Source organism: Mus pahari, chromosome 14, assembly GCF_900095145.1.
Source record: "Mus pahari chromosome 14, PAHARI_EIJ_v1.1, whole genome shotgun sequence".
Lineage (NCBI taxonomy): Eukaryota > Metazoa > Chordata > Mammalia > Rodentia > Muridae > Mus > Mus pahari.
Genome location: NC_034603.1, coordinates 74,497,293 through 74,511,732, shown reverse-complemented (window position 1 = coordinate 74,511,732; position 14,440 = coordinate 74,497,293). Strand labels below are relative to the sequence as shown.

Genomic DNA, 14,440 nt, shown 5'->3' with positions numbered 1-14,440 from the left:
GGCAGCTGGTCAGTGAAACAAGGTCAGAGTATAACATGTCCTGCTGTGTGCAACTTTCAGACCGGAGAGTATATTATGGTACATGACCATAAGGTAAAATTGAAAACATACTAACATGTGAAACGTAAGCTATATTACATGTATTGATTGTTCCTTCCGTGTAAATAAGCAATGAAGTACTATTTAACCATGTGCTTTTTTGATTTAAGGTTTTGAGGATATGGAATAATGAAGACGTAAACCTGGATAAAGTATTCAAAGCTACAGTAAGTCTTTGGATTTTCTGACACTTTTAAATATTGGTTAAAATGAATAACTCAGCTTCATATCTGTTATATAACATATTGCCTCTGGGAAAGGAGCTCATGATTGCAGTCAGTTTTCCCTCCAGCTGTTTTCTTACAGACCTTGATAACTGTCTCAACTCATGTGTTAATAGGTTAGAAAATGCAGGCTATATTATCCCATAAAGACTGATTTAAACAGTTCTGAGTGGGGCTAGAATGATGGCTCTTTAGTTAAGAGTATTTGCTGCTCTTACAGAAGACTGAGAGTGAGTTCCCAGCACACACCCACTTATAACTCCAACTCCAGACAATCTTGATGCTTTTGTAGGTTTGCGTGCATGTGATGCACACACATGTACATAACTTTCTCAAAATATAAAAATGTGTTTGGAGTTTGAATGTTTGGTGTGTTTCTTGTAAGAATGTTTATTTTCTGTGACATTTTATTTCTCCAGCCCCTGTGTAGCCACCTACGGCCACACTAACTGGGTTCCTGAGTGGGAGGCAGGAGCTGTATGGGAGAAAACAGCTAGAGAAATAATGGAGGCCAAGACATGTTTCTGTTCAAGGCCCCAAAGTTTACTAAGAGTCTGTGCTTATATAGGGGGGAGGCCCATCCCCTGCAGATCTATTCTTGAAGCCTGTCACCAGCCTGTAGGCTATCTGCCAGAATATCTCAAGGGTCTCTCAGCAGGTAGCAATGTCTTGGAGAAGAGTAGTGGCAGGTGACAAAACAATAGAGCCATCTAAGTTGGAAGGCTCCACTCCAGGTGGTCTCATGCTCGATGGCAGCAAGGTCTGAGCCAGCATACTCAGGGCTGGGGGAGGCTACACCCCTGGTGCACACTGTTAATCCCAGCGCCAAGGAGACAGAGACAGGCAGATCTCTGTGAGTTTAAGGTTAGCCTGGTCTACATAGGAAATTTGAGGCCAGCCAGGGCTACCAAGTGAAACCCTGTCTCAGTGAACAAATTTCTAGTTCTAAATGTCTGACTCTATAATTAATAGCATTTGGAGCTAGAGAGGTGACTTAGTGATTAAGAGCACTGGCTGCTCTTCCAGAGGACCTTGGTTCAATTCCCAGCACCCACATGATAGTTCACACCTGTCTGTAACTCCAATTCCAGGGCTTCCAACACCCTCACACAGACACACATGCAAGTAAAACAAATGAACATAATAAAAAATAAAATTTATATAATTGTTACATTTTAGAACCCCAAATGAGACTAATTCAAATCCAATATAATTGTTGCCTAGACTCATGAAACTTCAAAATGTGCTTTCTCCTAAGAACTGGGAGAGGTTAGCTATTTCTCTCACCCTTTGTTAGAGCAAGAGCCTTACCAACTCCTTGGTGGTTTATCTTTGGTTTTGTTCTTGTTGCTTGTTTTTTTGTGTGTCGTCGCTATCGTTGTTGTTGCTGTTTGAGCACTGCATGTGGATATGGGGATTAGCTCAGTGCTAGAATGCTGGCCCAGCCTGTACACGGCCCTACAGTATAGGATCAGACAGACAGACCCAGGCTGGAGGTAGCCTATTTCCTCTCTCTTTCTCTCTCAGACAGAATTTCACTATGTAGCCCTGGCTGTCCTCGAACTTGATATATAGACCGGGCTAGCCTTGAACTCACATAGATCTGCCTGCCTCCAGGAAGTCAATAGCTCAGACTTCTGGGTGGCAGGGAGAACAGGCAGATCCTCCAGTAATTAAAGGTGTGCACCACTATGCCCAAACATAAATGAGTCTTTTAATAAGTCTTTTAGCCTGGGTCTGATGGCACCTGCAGGTAATGTTAGCCACTTAGGAAGCTAAGGCACAGTAATGAATCCAAGGCTAGACAGCTAAGCTAGACACCTAAAGATGTCTGTATTATATGTTTATTCTTTTAGAGTAAAATGTAAAATATTTGGAACTTTTTTCCAGCTGTCAGCTGAGGTGCACAGGATCCACTCAGTGCAAAGAACAGAGCCCTTGGTGCTGTTCCGCGGAGGCGCTGCTCGTGGGCTAGAGGCCTTGCTTGCAGAGCCACAGCAGAACATCGAAGCTGTCATACCTGAGGAGGAGGTGATCAAGTGAGTGCCAGTGCTTGCGTATGAATTTCTCCCAATAGAAAATGTGCTCTGCGTTACCTTAATACATTCTTTTTTTTTTTTTTTTTAAGATTTATTCATTTATTGTATGCAAGCACACTGTATCTGTCTTCAGACACATCAGAAGAGGGCAGCAGATCTAATTACGGATGGCTGTGAGCCACCATGTGGTTGCTGGGATTTGAACTTAGGACCTTTGGAAGAGCAGTCAGTGCTCTTAACCGCTGAGCCATCTCTCTAGCCTCCCACCTTAATACATTCTTTACTGTGTTTAAAGGTATTAATGCTTAAAAATATAAAGGACTATGGTATAATTCAGTGGTATAACCCTATCTATCATGTTTGAAGCCTAGAGTTAATCCCTGGAATCCAAAGAAAAAAACTCTAATTAAATCCCACTTATTGCTGGGTATAGTACTAGACAGAGGCAGTCAGATATCTGAATTTGAGGCCAGCCTGATTTGCATAATAAGTTCTAGGCTGGCATTAAAATGTTAACAACTACAACACCATTTGAGACACTGAGCAAAATCCCTGAGGACCTGTGAGCCTGTGGAATGATAATAAATGAGGAGGAGATGCCCAGAGTCCTGGTCAGAGGTCAGAGACCTGGATTGTCTGTTGTTTGTGAAGGAAATGGAGAATGCTGGAAATCCAAACTCTTTGGTTCTGTCATGCTTAGCAGCCAAGCTGCAGCCCTTTCCCCTGGAGAAAAACATGTCTCTTTAGTAAGAGGTGATGGTGGCGCTGTAGCACCTCTGGCTTTCCTGGGCTCTGGAGGGATGCTGGGTAAATAGCTCATTCACCTGGTGGTGGGACAGTCCATGACATCACCATTCACTTGTGGCCTGGTAGAGAGTAATCTCAGAGCAGAGCCTTGTGCTGAGCAAGCGAGCAAACGAGTGAGCACCCAATCTTGAACTTACCATGCACATCTAAAGTGTGAACAGCTGTCATGGAGTGGGTGACCTTTGGGTTCTCATCACCACTTTGTCACACACCAGCAATACTGCCCTAGTCTTACTTCCTGTGCCTCATTACCTGCTGTTTATAGAAGCCAGATAGGGTTCTAACGTTATCCTACTAGCACTGGTCCCCAAAGTGATGATGGAAGGGGGACAGAGGACTCGATGTAAATGTTTCAAGGCCTGCAGGCTCCTCCACCCCCCACCTGGCAGTTCCCATCAGTGTCTGGGAAGCTTTACAACCTGTGCTGCTTCCACTGCGGTTACTGAAGTCTGGCCTCTCTTGTTCTGGCTCCAAAACACCGTAATAGTTACCTAAATAGAATTCATCAATAACATTTCTCAACTGATTTCGTGTTTTCTAATTTTTCTTTCTTTCTTTAAAGGTGGTCAGAAGTTTTCATGTTATTTAAGCAACCGGTTTTAATTTTTATTACTGAAAATGTAAGTGACATCTTCAATTTCTGCTCTTTGTGGCATTTTTTTAAGTCACCTGTGTTAGTTTCAAAACTAAAATGTGATTTTGCTATTTCTCTTAGCTTGTTTCTTTTGTGAACACTAAAATGCTAGTAATAACTGCTATGCCTAAATTAAGCTTTTTTTTTTTTTTTAGAAGACTTAATTCACTTTATTTTTATGGTATAAAACCCCATTTGGTAGCAAGAGCTGAAGCCTATGTCCTCTAAATGGAGACTCTAGTGTAGATCTTCACAAGATGGGCAGTGGTTTCCTAGTAGGGGACTTAGTGAACAGAGTCTCTTACCAGAGGTGGCTGTCAGTCTTGGAGATGGTATCAAAGATGGCCTTTCCAAAATTGCCCAGGGTATTTGGACAGAGGAGCAAAGAAATACCATTGCCTCTGGGGGCAGGGTTAAGGCATATCAGCACAGAGCCACAACAGCTGTCATCTTACATGGGACGATGTGAGGCTTGCAGGTCTTGATTCCCACTAGCCCTTCCCCACACAGGGAAAATGAAAAGCATGACCAAAGCAGTGGACCCTCAGATGTCAGTAGCCACTTCCTTCATCCACTTCACACCAAGCCTAACCTAAGCCTTGAAGCAGGCCTTCTGCCAGCCCTGCTCTGCTCCTGTAGTGCTGTGACCTTAGAACCTCATCCTTTAGGGATGCTCCAGGAAGTCAGTAACTCAGATTTCTGCATGGCAGGGAGAACAGGCAGGTCTCCAGGGACTTGATCTTCATGTTCTTGACTTCAAGTCCAGCTTGGTGATGAGAATCTACTTCTCGTCTTTGCTATATCTCCACAAGCCCACGGTCCTCAGACTGTTGCTGAGCCATGGGTCCCCAGGTTCTGCTGCTCAGGGTTATACAAGAAAGAAACTAAAGCAACATTTTTATCACATCTTAAATTTAACTGAAGACATGCCTATATTTATAACATGCCCGTAATTCCAACACTTGGGAAAATGGGGCAGCAGGATGGAGACTTTGAGATCAAATTGGGCTATGTCCTGAGACACTGTCTTAGAAGACGGGGTGGAGTAGAGCTCAGTGGCGCGGCTCCTGCTTACCAAGCACAGCACTTCTGCAGTCCTGGTGGCTGGAACTCACATGTAGACCAGGCTTGCTCAGAATTGGCTACATTTTTCTTGTCTTTGCCTTCCAAGTACTGGGATTGCAGGTTTGCGCCATCACACCCAGCCTGGGCAAGCAGGTTTTAAGGAGTTATTGAAGTGATTAAAATGGAGCAATAACTTCTAGGGTTTTGTTTGTTTCTTATATGAGTACACTGTAGCTGTCTTCAGACACACCAGAAGAAGACAACAGATCCCATTATAGATGATTGTGAGCCACCCTGTAGTTGCTGGGAATTAAACTCAGGATCTCTGGAAGAGCAGTCAGTGTTCTTAACTGCTGAGCCATCTTTCGAGCCCTAACTTCTAGTTTTAATAGTTATTTGAAGTGGGGGTGTTTATAAAATATTTTTTTTCTTGCAGCATGGGAATTATTTTGCTTACGTACGATTGTGCAAATCACACAGCTTAAGCAAATACACACTCTTACTTGGAAAAGAAGAAAAATCTGTTAAACCAAATTTTACTGCACGTGTGGATGGGAAATTCATCTCCCTGGTGTCTCTAAGTAAGTCTTCTTTAATACCACAGGTGGTAAATGGAGGCTGTTAGAAGACTGTCCATGAGGCAGAGTCTTAAGCTTTCTGCAGCTTTCTCCTATAGCCATTTCATAGGACTTTTAGGCTTACCATAACAACAACAAATAATGTAGTACCTATAAAAAAAGAAAAGTCACATATAGCTAAGGATGATCCTTCTGATCCTCCTGCCTCTACCTTACAGGTGCTGAGATTACACCTCAGTGTGTAGCCTGGTTATATGTGGTGCTAGGGATTAAACTAAAGGCCCTGTGCATAGAAGACAAGCAGTTTTGCCAATGGAGTTCTGCCTCCAGTGTGTTTCCGCAACACTCACACATTTGTTTGGCATTACTTACTTTATATTCTTTCTTTTTTTTTTTTTTTTTAAATATTTATTTATTTATTATATGTAAGTACACTGTAGCTATCTTCAGATACTCCAGAAGAGGGCGTCGGATCTCGTTACAGATGGTTATGAGCCACCATGTGGTTGCTGGGATTTGAACTCCAGAAGAGCGATCGGGTGCTCTTACCCACTGAGCCATCTCACCAGCCCCTTACTGTGTGTTCTTATGTGCCTGGGTTCTCATTTTCAGGCCAGAGAACAGCTTGTAGTTCTCTCCCTCCATCATAGGGGCTCCAGTGATCAAAGGTTTCTAGGTTGGGTGGCAAGTGCCTTTACCTTACAAACCATTTTATTAACCCCATTTATAAAAAAAATTAATATATTTATTGAGGGAAAGAAAAGTGATATAGTTGTCCAATAATCTAATTGGGTTATTTATGAACTTGTAGTCGTAGAAACATCCTAATACATTTTTTTGTAGAAACACCCTAACACATTTAACTATGATAGATACAGACTGTCCTTTTCCCATTACTGAATGTCACCTACTTGCTCCCAACAGGCTCTGATGGGTGTATATATGAAACCTTGATACCAATGTATTCAAGTGACACAGAACAAAATCAGAGGTTAGTTAGAGCATTGATGCTCAAGTCAGTTGTGTCTGGCAGTGCTCGAAGTGGTGTTGCCCTCACCATCCTGGATCAAGACCACATAGCTGTCCTGGGACCTCCACTTCCAGCTTCTAAGGGTAATTGCAATTGCTTAATCAAATTTAGCTTTTAGCCTCTAGTTTCTAGCCTCTCTGTTCTCAACAGAATCTCACTATGTAACCCAGGTTGGCCTTGATCTCAAGATCATCCTACCCCAGCTTCCCAAGCACTAGGATCGCAGTGTGTACCACCATGCCCAGTGCCATCTCCCAGTTCACGAACTCCATCTGTGTATGTCTTCCTTAGTGTCCACTAGCAAGCAGTGCTTCCTAGTTTTTACCCTACCTTCAGTTGTTTCTCTCCTTTAAACGCTAATATGTTTCCTTCTCAGAGCTTCTCTGTCTAAGATATAGAAACACAGTTGGCTGTATGTATTACTCTTACCCTGAAACTTTGCTAAGCATGATTTATTCATACTGTTAGTGCAAGCTTCTGTGTGTTTGTGTGTGTACATGTATGTGTGTGTGTGTGCGTATCCATATATGTATATGCCTGTGTGTGCTGGTTTTGACCTCAGGGTAATATGGGCCTACTGGAATGTTAGGACTTATTTCTTCTATATTCTAAAATAGTTTGGTGCTGATTTTATGATTGCTGGGATTCACTGGTGAGGTCATCTGGTCCTGGGCTTCCTTCTTGAATGCTGTTTTCATTACAGACTCAGATCTGCTATCTTGACCTTTGTGGGGCTTTTCCACTCTGCCCTCTACCTGCCTTGTGCCTCATCTGTTGGAATTCCTGGGGCAGCCACTCTTTTGTATACATCAAGCAAACTTGTGTATTTCCCTCTGCCTCCTTCCTTCATGGCAGGCTAGCATGTGTTTCTGTTTAGGTCTGTTTCTGAACTTCTGTAAATTACATTATAGAATGCCTCTCCATATGGAACATAAAGTTTCAAACATTACAGACGTCAAAAGAGCTGCCACAAGGAACCAGTGGGCAAGTAAGTCTTACTTTTTTTTTCTTTTTCTTGTTTGTTTTTTGGGTTTGTTTTTGGTTTATCTATTTTGTTGGGGTTTGAGTTTGGGTCTTTGTTTGAGATAAGGTGTTGCTATGTAGCCTAGCATAGCCTCAAGTTTGCAACCCTCCTGCCTCAGCCTCCCTGGTACCGGAATTACAGGCATGTGCCATCGTTCTCTTAGTTATTTGTTTTAGTTAGTTAGTTCTATTAAGTTTCTGTTCTCTATCGCTTCTCGGCCTTTTGGCTAAGATCAAGTGAAGTTTCTGTTCTCTGAGGAAAACTAGAATTACAGTTGATTTTGTTACCTAAGAGCTTACATTTAGTTTGGTTTTTGTTTTAATCGTTCATATGTACTTATGATTTTGTTTGTTGTTTATTAAGCTATAACCTAAGGCATTACTATTCCTAATAAATTAGCCTTTAAATAGTAAATGTTACTATGGAATTGGTGGCTCATTCCTTTAATTCCAGCACTCTAGAGGCAAAGGTAGGCAGATCTCTGAGTCAGAGGCCAGCCTGATCAGCATTGTGAGTTCCAGGACAGCCAGAGCTACATAGTGAAACCCTGTCTTGAAAAAATAATAAAATAAAAAAAGTGTCTTGTTGTTCAGAGATAGCTTATTCAGTGTTAATACAAGTGTGGGAAACCTGAGTCAAAGAACGGACCTGTGTGCCATCGGTGACTGGATGGATGAAGACGATGGAGAATATGTACATAATGGAACTTGAGTCATAAAGAAGAATCACATATCATTTGTAGGAAAAGTAGTTGAAAATTTTTAGAAATCAGAATTTTCTTTTTTTTTTAGTTTTTCTTTGTTTTTTTTTGTTTGTTTGTTTGTTTGTTTTGAGACAGGGTTTCTCTGTATAGCTCTGGCTGTCCCTGAACTCACTTTGTAGACCAGGCTGGCCTCGAACTCAGAAATCCACCTGCCTCTGCCTCCCGAGTGCTGGGATTAAAGGCGTGCGCCACCACGCCCGGCTCAGAATTTTCTTTTTTTTTTTAGTTTTTCTTTGTTTTTTTTTGTTTGTTTGTTTGTTTGTTTTGAGACAGGGTTTCTCTGTATAGCTCTGGCTGTCCCTGAACTCACTTTGTAGACCAGGCTGGCCTCGAACTCAGAAATCCACCTGCCTCTGCCTCCCAAGTGCTGGGATTCTGCTTGTGGACGTTGTACATCGTGGTGCGCACTAGGCTCCGCACCACGATGTACAACGTCGGAAGTACTGTTCATGCTACATGGAAAAGGTCTAACTGTGATTCCATACAAGTGTGAAGCCTCGTCTCTAGCAGGCGCTCTTGGAAAGCTCAAGCACACAGAAGAGTCAGGTGGGACCCTCTCTACTTTCCTAAATCATTTTATTAGCTCCTGGTTTCTTTTTTCTTTGGGTTTTTCTAGACATAGTTTCTCTGTGTGGTCCTTACTCTCCTGGAACTTCACTCTGCAGACAAGCTGGCTTCTAACTCAGATCTGCCTGTCTCTGCCTCTGCCTCCCAGGCGCTGGGACTAAAGGCATGCCCCACCACCTCTTGGCTTGAGACCTCTCTTAAATTGTGCATAAATGGTTTTCCTTTGTTGTTCTTTACTTTGATGATATTAGATCAAAATAATCCAGTAATTTATGTTTTGTATTTCCTTAGGCACTCATTCCATGCCCCATTTTGTAAACTGGGAAACATGTTCAGGATATGAACTTGGGTCCTACGGTGCAGAGCAGTCAAGAACTGTAAGTTCAGTAGTTGAATGAGAAATGTTAGTGCGAATGTAAAAAGAAAAAAACAAAAAAGGAAAGGCTATATTAGTGTAAATGTTCGTGTATATGTACCTTTTGCAGCTTTATTTCTTTTGTTTGTTTTTGTTTTTCAAGACAGGGTTTCTCTGGGTAGCCCTGGCTGTCCTGGAACTCACTCTGTAGACCAGGCTGGCCTCGAACTCAGAAATCTACCTGCCTCTGCCTCCCAAGTGCTGGGATTAAGGGTGTACACCACCACTGTCTGGCTACAGCTTGATTTTTAATAACAGGGCTTCAGCATTGTAACCCTATATAGCCTTTACCCAAACTAACTAATACTTGGCAGCTCTAGCTATTAATTTTTTTTAAATGGTTATTTATTTTATCTTTATGTACCCAAGTATATATGTGCTCCACCAGGCAAGAGGAGGAGAGTCAGATCCCCTGGAACTTGAGTTGTGGGTATTGTGAACTGCCATGTTGGTGCTGGAAGCCAAACTAAGGTTCTCTGCAAGTACAACAACTGTTGTCAGTGGTGCTCTCTCCAGCCCCAGTATGTGTTAATATTTAAGGATGTGTGTGGTATTAACTAAGACCCAAGTAGAAAATATGCCAGTTTGCAATTAGCAGTAATATCTTCCTGAGTATAGAGGTGTCCAGTTTAAAAAAACAAAACCACTAAAACCAAACCTGGCTGTGACTCATGCCTCTAATTCCAGCACTTAGGCTACGTGAGGGGCATTGCAGGTTTGAGGGCAGTCTGGGCTTAGTGAGTTCCAGTCCAGCCTAAGTTATAAACAAAAAACAATGTGCTCAATTTCAGTTATAATAAAAGCACTTTATTTATAAACAAATCTTGTTTTTAAAAAATATTGTATTGAAGCTGGAGAGCTGGCTCAGCAGTTAAAAGAGTTCTTGCTGCTCTTGCAGAGGGCCTAAGTGTAGGCTCAGCACTGATTCAGGCAGCTCACAGCTGCCTATAACTGTAGTTATAGGGACCCAGTGTCCTCTTGTAGCCTTCTCAGATACTGGCGTTCACATACACAGACACCCACGGAAACACACATTGACCTTTACTTAAAGAAAATCATTAGGGGTTGTCTGCTCTTCCAGAGGTCCTGAGTTCAGTTTCCAGCAACAACATGGTGGCACACAACCATCTATAATGAGATCTGGTGCCCTCTTCTGGCCTTCAGGCAAAACACTGTATACATAATAAATAATTTTTTTTAAAAAAGAAAGAAAAAAAGAAAATCTTGCAGCTAGAGAGGTGACCGAGTGGTTAAGAGTACTGGCTGCTCCTATAAAAGACTAGGTGGTGGTCCTAGCATCCACATAGCAGCCCAGAGTTCGGGGACCCAACCCCTCTTCTGGCCTCCATTGTGACTGGCATGAACATGCTACACATGCACACATGAAGGCAAAATACTCTTGCACAAAAAATAAAAATAGCTTGGCATGGTGACATATGACTTTAATCTCGGCCCTTAGAAGGCAGAAGCAGGTAGACCTCTAAGTTTGAGTCAAGTCTAGTCTTCATAGTGACTTTCAGGACACCCAGAACTGCATAGAGAGACTCTGAGTCCCAAGGGAAAAAATATTTTTTAAATAATAAGTCCTTAATATGTATTTTCTAAGTATATGATCTTAGTCTTGATATTTTGAAAGGTTTTTTTTTTTGTTTGTTTTTTGTTTTTCATTTTTCGAAAACCTAACCAGTTTATTTACTTACAGCTTAGGAGAAAAAAAGTTGAAACAAATTTACAGCCAGAAGTTCCAGGATTCAAACAACTTTTATCAATAATAAAGGTAATTCTGTTTGTTTGGTTTTGTTTGTTTGGTTGGTTGGTTGGTTGTTTTTTGAGATAGGGTTTCTCTGTGTAGCCCTGGCTGTCCTGGAAATCACTCTGTAGACCAGGCTGGCCTTGAACTCAAATCCACCTGCCTCTGCCTCCCAAGTGCTGGGATTAAAGGTGTGAGTGAGCCACCACTGCCCGGCTTCTTTGGGGTTGTTGTGGTTTGGTTTGGTTTGGTTTTTGGTTTTTGGTTTACAAGACAGGGTTTCCCTGAGTAGCCTTGGCTGTCCTGGAACTTGCTATGTAGACCAGGCTGGCCTCAAACTCAAAGATCTGCCTGCCTCTGCCTTCTGAGTGCTGGGATTAAAGGCATATGCTGCCTCTGCCTAGCTAATAAAAGTAAACTTTTAAAAAAGAAAGCTAGAAATGGGGCTGGTGAGATCGTTCGGTGGGTAAAGGCACTTGTCTTGAAGCCCTGGTGACCAAGTTTGATCCCTGGGACCCATACAGGGGTCGACTAAAAGAACTCAATCTGTATATCCCAGAGTGCCTGGGAAGTTAAGTAAGCTACTGTGTAGATTTTAGGCACAGAACCCAAATCATCTGCAAGAACTAGTGCTCTTAACAGCTGAGTTATCTCTCCAGTGTCGTTCTTCATGTTCTGTTTATTGTTAGCTATGGTGAACATTTACTTGTGTATTAACTTTGTCAGAGTGGTCACCAAACTTTGCCTTATTTGATTCTATTATCTGATAAAATTAGTGATGTGGTGCTGTGCTCCTGTGTGTGAGAGTCCCCACGGTGTTTGTAATATAGTCTGAGTAACTGGGTTTATAAATCCTTAGATTTCTCCTCCTCTGTAGTGTGTGTGTGTGTGTGTGTGTGTGTGTGTGTGTGTGTGTGTGTGTGTGTGTTGTACAATTTAATGTCAACTTGCTTCAGTGGATTACACGAATATTCATATTTCTTAATGTCTTGGGCTAAATTGTTTAATTCTGCCCTTTCAGAAAGATTCAGAAAAGCACATTGAAGTAGAACTCCGTAAGTTTTTGGCTAAGTCGACACCTGACTTTCATACTATGATTGGAGACATAGTAGCAGGACTTCTGGGAAGAAGTAAAGCAGAACCATCATTTTATCCCCGGAACTGTCTGATGCAGCTCATCCAAACACATGTGCTTTCCTACAGGTAGATATGTGTCTCATGCTTCATATTTAGCTTTTTTTTTTTTAAATCTCGTTTGTACTTGTATGTTTTTTATTTTATTTCATTTGGTTTTAATGTAAAAATGGTTCTTGGGAGGTGCCTCAGCAAGTGAAGTATGAGGACTGAAGTTTGGCCTCCCTGAACCCCCATAAAATTAAGTTGGGTTATGGCAGCCCACCTGCAATCTTGGTGTGTGAGAGATAAGGATAGAACTAGCCAAAATTTCAATCTCTAGGTTCAGTGGGAGACCCTGCCCCTTATAAGGTGAAGAGCAGTGGAGGAAACCACTCAGTATTACTCTGGAGCCTCCGTAGACACGGGCACACACATACATGAACACCCACTCATAAGTGATCATGTATAAATTAACACCACACACGTATCTCACCAGAGATTGCTGCCTGGACATGACCGTAGTCTCAGTTCCTTTCCTGTTGCTGCGGTGACATGGGCTTCACCACATGGACCTCTCCGCACCTTCACAGCTTTGCACAGTGGGCTGTGAGTCTTCTTTATAGGGACTTCAATCCCGCCACACATTACCTGCCTCAGTTTCCATATCTTTGCCCTCAGACTACTACTGCATTGATACTGCTGCTAACTGATGCTATGAGTTCAAGGAATGGCTCAGACCACCGCCATATCAGCTCATTTGTGCTGGCCCTAGGGAAACATTTTGCTGGGCAGTTGGATTTGAGGAGCAGGGAACTCCTTCAGTATAGACTTCCTTTAAATGAATCTGTATATTCACTAGATAAGAGAGGACAGTCTGCTCTTGGGACAGCTTTCCTATTGTCTAGTGTAGCTTTAAAGGTTTCTAGTTAAGGGTGTTGATCTCTTTAATAGTTACAGGTGGTCTCTCAGTATCAAACTAAATGACCTCTTGAAATTTCTTCTATGAATCAAACTGATCTGTTATTGCTCAGTTCAACTTCATGTATGTTCTCAGGGTATGGGCAGAGGGAAGCCAGATTCTTGATTCGAGTACCACACAAGTGGCCCATAGCCCAGTTCTAAGCATCCTTGGTCCGCTGTTGGGATTGCTCTCAGCATTGCTGTTTCAGGTTCCCACCTGAATGGCCTCCTGAGCTTTGCTTTCAGCATTTACCTGGTTTTTGAACCTGAAAGAAAGAAATTAAGACAGTGGTGAGGTACATGCATGTAATCCCAGCACTTAGTAGGCCAGGGTAGGGAGATTGAGTTTGAGGTCAGCCTGGACTACATAGTGATTCTTTCTTTTAAAAAAACAAAAGCAAAAAACACTGGGGCTGGAAATCACTCGCTTGTCTTGCAAAGGACCTGGATTTATTTTCCCAGGACCTTCTTGGTAGCTCACAGGCACCAAGGGATCCGGGCTTTCGTCTGACTTTCAGAGACACCAGGCACATCTGTGGTACACAGACATACATACAGGCAAAACAGTCATAAAATAAACTTTTTTGTTGTAATTTACTAATGTTTTTTTAATATAAAATCATAGTAATTATATTACTTCTGGTCTCAGCTTATGCCCTGACTTGATGGACATCGCCCTAGAGCACACAGATGTTCAGGTGTTACAACTGTGTCTGCAGCNGTTCCCTGACATTCCTGAGTCTACCACCAGTGCTTGCTTAAAACTTTTCTTGAGGTAAGTTAGGACCTGTGCTTTCAGTCCCTTGACATCATTTAAGTCTGGCTTACTTGACTTTTAAGGTATTGGATGCTTGGGTTAGAAAATGAATTTGCAGAAGTTTCAAATAGTGGGAATTAACTTCTTGCTTTTAATCAATATCACAGCATTGGTGATGACTGTCTTCGAGACAGTAATATCAGTACGGAGTCAGCTTCTGAGTATAGTGATTCCACACAAGATGAAAAAAAGGAAATGGAAGAGCAAATTGAAATTGTTGAGAATGGCTTTGGTCCTGAAGATGGGAACTGCAGTAAAGATAGTCAGCAGTTAAATAAAAAGCCTGGAGATGCAGCACATGAGACCGTCTCCTTTCCTGTGACCTCCTGTCCTGTGGCACCAAAGCGAGCAGCTCTGCTGTATCCTTCCAAATAGTTTCTACTGCACTGTGTCCATCAGGGATATATGCTAAGCAGAAACTAAGGCATGGTTAAATTGTTTTTCCTGTGTTTTTTCCAGTATCTATTAAATCTGTTCACTTGTGCTCGCTCTCTCTCGCCTCTCTCGCTTTCTCTCTCTCTCTCTCTCTCTCTCTCTCTCTCTCTCTCTCTC

At 42.2% G+C, this 14,440-nt stretch overlaps 1 protein-coding gene and 1 pseudogene across 1 annotated transcript in view; both read left to right on the top strand.

Annotated features, from left to right (window-relative positions):
- The window catches only part of Nol11 (nucleolar protein 11), a 35,195-nt gene that overhangs the window by 2,571 nt on the left and 18,184 nt on the right, over positions 1-14,440 (top strand). The window contains exons 2-14 of the mRNA XM_021212808.2: positions 6-93; positions 210-266; positions 2,214-2,362; positions 3,732-3,789; positions 5,305-5,449; positions 6,371-6,559; positions 7,388-7,468; positions 8,675-8,809; positions 9,122-9,207; positions 10,948-11,022; positions 12,017-12,198; positions 13,721-13,846; positions 13,996-14,247. Coding sequence (XP_021068467.1) covers positions 6-93; positions 210-266; positions 2,214-2,362; positions 3,732-3,789; positions 5,305-5,449; positions 6,371-6,559; positions 7,388-7,468; positions 8,675-8,809; positions 9,122-9,207; positions 10,948-11,022; positions 12,017-12,198; positions 13,721-13,846; positions 13,996-14,247 — 1,623 coding nt within the window. The remainder of the gene's footprint in view (positions 1-5; positions 94-209; positions 267-2,213; positions 2,363-3,731; positions 3,790-5,304; positions 5,450-6,370; positions 6,560-7,387; positions 7,469-8,674; positions 8,810-9,121; positions 9,208-10,947; positions 11,023-12,016; positions 12,199-13,720; positions 13,847-13,995; positions 14,248-14,440) is intronic.
- On the top strand, positions 7,707-7,841 carry LOC115065464 (annotated as a pseudogene).